Raw genomic sequence first — 8,294 nt, forward strand, 5'->3', positions numbered from 1 at the left:
CATGTGTGCATCTTAAAACGGCACACCGTTCCCTATGGGCCCTGGTCAAAACTGGTGCACTACTACTATTTGCACTACAGGGTGCCATTTGGGGACGCAGGCCATCTCTGTTGAAAGCACTACTCATTACTGTGTGTGCCGGTCCTAAAGGAGCTCATTGTACTGTGTTGACTGTTGCATCATACTGGTTATTTTGTGCGTTGTGACAGTAGTTTTGTTACACTCAATTGTTGTATTCCACAAGGAGAAATGATGGTATGCTAAAGGAAGCGTGACCTTCCATGACACAGAAACAAAAGGACACTAGATGTCACTGCTGTACACAACACAGTATTGTCTGGAAAAGGGGGGGATCCTTTTGCAACTTTAATATCTGTGTGCCATCTTTTGAGGCAGTTTCATTATTGTGCAAATGACAAACATATAAACAATGTAAAAAAACAAAAAAACAAGGCGACTCGTGTTTTATGTCAGAAAAATGCCCATTTTGTGATGCTATGTAATTTACACAACTGATATACAATATAATGAAAAGGCCTACTCTGCAAACACAACTGATAACATACTCCCTGAAAAGAGGTGTTTATTTTTAAAAAGTTTATTTATTAAAACGTTTATTTATTAACAGTTGTGTTAATACATTAATTAATCTAAATAACATTTATATTACTACTACTAAAATCTTAGTCGGGAATGGATTGAGTGATGTAAATTATGAGACAAAGGCACAGCAGCTCTAGCCTCGTACAACCATCCTGGACTAGCGAGCTTACATTCTGTTTTGCTAAGAGATCATGATGGTAGTACGAGGCTACAACAACTCTATAGTAGAGCTCTGTATGGTCAGTCTAGCACAAGTCAGCGTTTAGAGTAGCGTTTAGAGTAGCGTTTAGAGTAAGCCAACACTGTCCAACTCTAATTCGGAATCTTCTTGTATATGTGCACTGTACCAGAATCAGGTTGGAGCCCTTAGGTTGTGGGCCGTCTGCATCCGCTGCCGTCTCTTCTCCATGGCCTGCTGTTTCTTCAGTTCAATCTCCACCACAGAACATTTCCCAGCTGCTTGGGTTGAAGCGAAAGCTGGGAAAAAAATGATAAGCAGATGAGTCAAGAGGAGGGTTACACCATCATTGACTCTCAGTGAAGTACAAGTCTAATGAATATTACTATTTTTTCACAGCAATAGAAGGGCTCAGTATTCTGGGGCGAAATGAATTTGAGTAAATGCTTTAACATCCACAATTGTTAAAAATTTTAACCTTTATTTAACTAGGCAAGTCAGTTAAGAACAAATTCTTACATACAATGACAGCCTAGTAACAGTGGGTTACCTGCCTTGTTTAGGGGCAGAACGACAGATTTTAGCTCTGGGATTCGATCTAGCAACCTTTTGGTTACTGGCCCAATGCTCCAACCACTAGGCTACCTGCTGCCCCAAATAGCATTAACCTCATAAAATAAGCGTTGACGTCAATGAGCTTACACGTTTCAAGTTGAGATTCGTGCCTTTTTCACAGCTGCATAACACATTTCTTTGCCGTCTCAGACAACTCACGGTAGCTTACCTTTGTTGGTCACAGGGATGGACGTGCAGCCAGACGGTCTCTTAAAGGTGAACCGAGTGGGGGTTTCAGTCACATAGACAGGTGACGGGAATGACGACAGCCGCGCTCCACTCCCAGTGCCTTGTTGATTAGATGTGCTCCCAGCTACACAAGTGCTTTTGACCCGAGTACTTTGGTATGGCCCTTCTCCTGCTGCAGGGTTCTGTAGCCTATACGTGGAGTTAGCGGTAACATTTCCAGCTGAGGAATTGTAACTCTGTCTTTTACAACCAGAGACCACAGTAACAGGTACTTTGTTGTTATTGAAAGAGTGGGTGAAAGTGCTACCATTCCCGGGGGCCGATTGTGAATTAACTGAAATGTTGGGATATTTGGATTGTGTGGTCTCGGTCGTTTGATTTACATTGGATCTGCTGCTATTCAAAGGTGCAGAGACAGGGACAAACATCTGTCTTTCCATCTGATTACTGGGCAGGGATTGGGTGCGTGTGATAAGAGGGTCCTCCATGCTCTGTACCTGGCTTTCCAGGTTATCACAAGCTTGACACAATAGGTCATCATCTTTGTCATCCCAGATGGAGTCAGAAGCAAAGAGAGAGTCCAAGTCATCCTCTGGAATGACGATGTGGCTAGCTGGGGCCTTGATGACACCTGTTCCCTTCATATTGTTGTTCTCTGTGGGCTTGTGGTAGGAGCTATTATCAACCTGAAGGGGCCACGTTGAATAAGAGTTGGAAATGTTTGTGCTTGAGCTGGTTGAGATCGATGTTCTTTGAAAAAGAGGCACCTGCGGCCAAGCCTTTATTCCATTAGACTGGTGCTGCGTTTGCTGGCTTAGTTGGTTACTGGACTCCATAGGCGGAGCTTTGTTGATTGGAACGAGACTTGGTTGGTTTTGCTGTACGTTCCTATGTGGTGTTGGTTTGACAGTGTCGGAGACAGTCCCTGCTTTTGGTAATGCTTCTGAGAGGATACTTTTCGCTTGTACATTAAGATTTGCTTCAAGCGTGAAGGATTTTCTGTTTTTCACAGTTTCATTCTGTCCTTTAGACATAGCTGGTTTTATGTCTCTACTTCCTTGAAGAGCATTTTTGGAAATGGCTGAGGGGTTGATGTTTTCATGTTTTGTTTCATTCGACCCTCTTTGGGTCGAACAATGATTAGGAGTGGCAAAAAGGTCTGGGTTTTGGGTCATCTCAAAAACCAGCGAGTCATCCAGCAAATCATCATTTTCCCAGTCATCGTCAAAGTTATTATTTGCTGAGCTTCTTTTGACAGGATGCGATGAGGAGACGGTCGAAGTGTGGCCATGTATGGAATCTGGATATTTTCCAGGAATGACTTTGGAGGACACAGTGGGAGCAGTCTTCACCTCCAAGGACCGAGGCAATGAATTCTGACTTAAGTTACCACTTATGTGTTGAGTTGGTCCATCAAATAAAAAATCCATATCATCTTCCATCTCATGGTCAGGGGGTATCTGGTCTTTGGAGTTTCCCGTGCTGTTTGTTTTAAAGGCGGACTGTGTGCTTTCAGGTGTGACATTACTCAGTAAGGGCGGAGGCTGGTTCTCGTTGCCATCTAAATTCAACATGTCCTCCGAGTCTGACAGAAGCTCCAAACTCTGCTCGTGCATATCATTGACTCGTTCTTCGTCTTGCCTTAACATGTTGAAATCTAACTGTTTCGCCAACTTTAAAAGGTCATCCACTCCATTTGGCCTGTAAAATAAATAAATAAAAATGTAGATATTTGCAAGTGACAAGCTCTGTTCTAATAACTGTTATGTTGTCTTGGGGATTACCTTGGAGATTTCTTCTTGGCCCTGGGCTGCTGTATCTCTGGGGTGCAGGGAATAGCACTGTCTCCAATCCACTGGAGCAAGGATGACTCTGGAACTACAGGTCTCCCATGCTTAAATAAGATCAATTATACCAAATATTACTACAGTAAATATTTCAGAGCAACATAACATAGTATCTGTGAGTATTGAACAGCACTATACTAAGACAGAGCACAATGAAGAAGATTGGCTATATGATGAAGTATGAGAAAAATCACATCACTGGGTCTAATAATGAACATTGTTCTAGTTTGAACATTTAAAAAAAAATGTATTTGATGGCACTCTTGTGGCTAGCTAGCCAGAGTGTTACCAACCTTGGGAGCTATCCTGTTGACGATTTCGGAAATGTCCACAATTCCAACATTTGCAGAGTACTTCTTGCCTCTTTTGCTAACTAAGAAGGAACATGAAAAAAAGTTAAGACAGATAAGCTGAGGTAAACTTAAAAAATGTATAGTTATATTGACATGTAAATATAATTACCTGTCCTAAGGGGTGAAGGGGAAGTGGCATCCCAAATGATATCCTGTTGAAGTTCTGATTCATTCATTGGTGACTCTCCTTTGTTGAATACATTGCTGTATCTTGTCACACGAGTTGGCGTCTTGAAATCTGATGTTAGATATGTGAATGATTATGTAATTGGCACACGTGGTAACAGTTAGCTAACTAGCTAAACTAAAAAAGTAGCTAGCTACATGCCATTAACTCCTAGCTAGTTAGCAAACTAAACTTCATTCAACATGGAGTGGAGTTTACTCAGCTACTAGCTAGCTTTGGGCACCATCTAGCTAGAACATAGGTAATGTTATATACAATAACTAGCTAGCACAAAGCACAAGTAACATTAGTAGATCAACACCGTACATTAGCTAGGTACGTTACATAGCTAATACGCTGTTTTCATAGCTTACTGGCTACAGGAATAGCTATTTAGCTAGCTACTTAGCTGAATCAGTGGCTGGGCATTTCAACACATCATTCGTGGCTTGCAAGCTACTGACCTTGACAGGTTTTTGGAAAATCAATGAGAGATGGAGTTGCTTGCGTTTGTTTGGGGCTTCTTCTCAGTCTGTTTGTTTTCGGTTTCCCTCCACCTTGCTTGCTCTCGTCTGTCATATTGTTCGCAGGGACAGTAACTGGCATTTATAGTGAAACTTTATATAAAGATATGTAGGTACCAGAATGTATTTAAATACATCGTGTAATAGCGAAATGTAGACAAGTTGTTTTGGAACAACGTCAGAGATTCAAACATTCCGCCATGTTGTTCCCATGATTCAGTTCGACTTCCGTTTCAGAACGTTTTCTTTTTCCGAGGGAATCCAATTTGCGTTGTTGCTGCGCATCAAATACAAGCATGCATAGAGATACAACGACAACATACAACTAAAATAGCTACTGTTCCGAATTGGAAATGTTAGATTTGTTATGAATTATTGTGTTACATTTGGTTAAATAAAGGATACATTACATTAGTATTATTATTATTATTTATGTATATATTCAATAGCATAGTCCATGTGTATTATGTGGTCTAGATCTTTATGGCACAGCTTTCTCTGAAGCCATAGTGTCCGTTTATCATCAAGCCCATCTTCCCACCCGCCCCCTTTACTTACTACAGTTGGCCTACTGTTATTATTATTTTATTTTTTTATGTAACTTTAATGTAAATGGATAACGTATATTATTTTACATTTCAAACAAGCAATGGACATTTAACTTTTTTCCTTTTTTGTTCTTGAAAAAAAAATAACGTATGAGAAATTGTATGAATTGTATTTCCATTTTTGTCGGTGGCTCCTATAATATATTTCATATGGGCCTCATCAGGCTCTTTCTCAGAAAAGTCTGGAGGCAATGTCTGCTGCTACAGCATGGTGAAAAGTCACAGTAACACCTTCTGTCACACCAAATGTGAACATTCCGCCCAAATGATAGTGAGATGAAAGAGCAGGGGCCATAGGCCCGTCACTTCCAATTTAGGTATGAAGCGTCAAACCCGCAGCCAGGAGATGCCTTGGTGGCCTCTTTTGTTGGAAAATTCAAAACCAAAATGTCATTTGCCTTGGAGGGAATACCATGACTGTACATAGCCCCAAACCTCAACACATTGACCATACTTCATTTGTTTATCTAGCCATAGGTGATTATATGGCACCTAATGGCGAAGCACTAATTGGTGAGTTCATTAGGGGAATGTCATTGGTGTGAATGGAGCATATTGCAGATCACAGTTGTGGAATTTCTGAGCGAACTCCAGCACTGTCTGCTCCTCTTGTGCCTGAGTGCTTTCCACTGTCAGTGTGGGAATACATTTGAACGGCAAGATATAAGCATACAGCTAAATGTAAGTCCTTGCAGGCTACAATGGGTGATAATCTGGACATATAGAATACGCCAAATATTTGCTGGTTCCTCTAGGCTACTTCTGTGTGTTTACACACTGTTGAGCTTCCAACGAGGGTGGAGTTAGTTATGTATCCCTTGGTGATTCCGGACTGTGACGAAACCCCTAGCATTCATCAACATCCCTTCACTTTGAAATGCCATACCACTGCAACTGGCTCCTGTCCAATGACAGATATGCACGATATTTCATGGAGGGTGCCTCGGAATAGAATACCCTGCTGTGCTAAAGAAAACTTTGTGTTTCTATGCACTGAAAAACAATCCATCGCCGTGCTGTCAGGGGGAAAAAGGTACATACCTGTTTTTTGCATTAGAGTGGGTAGGCTTCTATTGGGCTAAATAACAATTTTCCCCAAAAATATTTAAAATGTGAGTCGTGACAATGGCCCAGGCTCTAATTTAAGAGCACAGACCTTTCAGGTTAGCAGATCTCTTTAGAGCCGCCTCAGATGATGTTTTGTAATCTCTACTCAATCATTGTCTACTTAGGCCTACATTCTTTGGAATAAAAGGTTCCAAAAGGGTTCTTTGCGGAGAGATAGGGTTCTACCAAGAACAGTTTTGATCAGAAGAACCTTTTTTGGAAGACAAGGGTTCTTTGTAAGGCAAGGGGTTCTACCTAGAACCTTTATCATCATAAGAACTGTTTTTGCTGATGAAGGGTTCTTTGATGATTCTTTGGAAGGTAAGAATGGTTCTACATAGAACCATATATAATATTTCCCAGCATGCTCTATTGCAGGGAGATTTTCCTAATTGTTTGTTTTACTGTAGTATCTGTGTTTTTGCATGTACATTGATTGGTTGATATGTTTTATGCCTACACAAATAAATAAAACTATAAATAACATAGTTTTCTAAACAAATCCAATCAGTTGGATTTATTGCACACGTTACTGACATGGTTGTTCCAGTTTAGATGATTGAGGTAGTCTGTATTTAATCTTCCCTAACCTGGCAGTCATTCTGAATGCAGGTTGCGGGTAATTAACAATTCCACTTGTTGGATATCCTAACTCTGGCTGGATTCCAATAGGAATTACATATCACTTTGCAAGCCAGCATAATGTGACTTGCAGGACTAGTGTGGCCTGTAAACCAGGAGGTTTAACTAGGCCCCTCAAAGAAAGGCCTTATGATACATGTAATGTATTGTCATAAATAATCACATTTTAAAGGATAATAAGGCTTGTGGGAAACTGTTCATAGAGGGTTCTAGGAAGAACCTTCCAACGATTAAAGGGTTCTTGGTAGAACCCTTCATAGACGCTTCTAGAAATAACCTTTAGATGATAAAACGGTTATTTGTAGAACCATTCATAGAGGGTTCTAGGCTGAACCCTTCATAGAGGGTTCTAGGTAGTACCATATGAATTATTTGATTAACCCTGCATAGAGGGCAAAGCCCCCCTCTGAGCAAGGCCCCAACCACCCTATTGTTTAAAAAAAAACTTTTTTACAGACCATGAGTGGTCTTGTTGCACTACATGTAATGAGGACATGAATAAGTGTTGCCATACAACACTCCTTCCGGGCCCTCCAACTGCTCTTAAACGCTAGTAAAACCAAATGCATGCTTTTCAACCGTTCGCTGCCCCCACCCGCCCGCCCGACTAGCATCACCACCCTGGACGTTCCGACCTAGAATATGTGGACAACTATAAATACCTAGGTGTCTGGCTAGACTGTAAACTCTCCTTCCAGACTCATATTAAACATCTCCAATCCAAAATCAAATCTAGAATCGGCTTTCTATTTCAAAGCCTCCTCCACTCACGCCGCCAAACTTACCCTAGTAAAACTGACTATCCTACAGATCCTCGACTTCGGCGATGTCATCTACAAAATAGCTTCCAATACTCTACTCAGAAAACTGGAAGCAGTCTATCACAGTGCCATACGTTTTGTTACCAAATCAACTTATACCACCCACCACTGCGTCCTGTATCTTCTAGTCGGCTGGCCCTCGCTACATATTAGTCGCCAGACCCGCTCCAGGTCATGGTCCTTCTGTAGCTCAGTTGGTAGAGCATGGCGCTTGTAACGCCAGGGTAGTGGGTTCGACTCCCGGGACCACCCATACGTAGAATGTATGCACACATGACTGTAAGTCGCTTTGGATAAAAGCGTCTGCTAAATGGCATATATTATTATTATATATTATCTATAAGTCTATGCTAGTTAAAGCTCCGCCTTATCTCAGTTCACTGGTCACGATAACAACAGCTACCCTTGGCACACGTTCCAGCAGGTCTATCTCACTGATCATCCCCAAAGCCAACACCTCATTTGGCCGCCTTTCCTTCCAGTTCTCTGCTGCCAGTGACTGGAACGAATTGCAAGAATCGCTGAAGTTGGAGACTTTTTTTCCATCACCAACTTTAAACACCAACTATCTGAGCAGCTAACCGATTGCTGCAGCTGTACATAGTCCATATGTATGGACCCACCCAATCTACCTACCTCAT

The 8,294-nt window shown here is 41.5% G+C and overlaps 1 protein-coding gene across 1 annotated transcript; it reads right to left on the reverse strand.

The window, feature by feature from the left end:
- Positions 1-343: 343 nt before the first annotated feature.
- etaa1a (ETAA1 activator of ATR kinase a) lies at positions 344-4,748 on the reverse strand. The gene is made up of 6 exons (XM_035778964.2): positions 4,416-4,748; positions 3,895-4,023; positions 3,726-3,805; positions 3,370-3,479; positions 1,566-3,286; positions 344-1,080 (listed from the first exon to the last, which is right to left on the reverse strand). Exons 1-6 carry the CDS (start codon positions 4,555-4,557, stop codon positions 956-958), a joined length of 2,307 nt encoding a protein of 768 aa, XP_035634857.1. The 5' UTR covers positions 4,558-4,748; the 3' UTR covers positions 344-955.
- Positions 4,749-8,294: the final 3,546 nt, after the last annotated feature.

The sequence above is a fragment of the Oncorhynchus keta genome, chromosome 10, assembly GCF_023373465.1.
Source record: "Oncorhynchus keta strain PuntledgeMale-10-30-2019 chromosome 10, Oket_V2, whole genome shotgun sequence".
Taxonomy (NCBI): domain Eukaryota; kingdom Metazoa; phylum Chordata; class Actinopteri; order Salmoniformes; family Salmonidae; genus Oncorhynchus; species Oncorhynchus keta.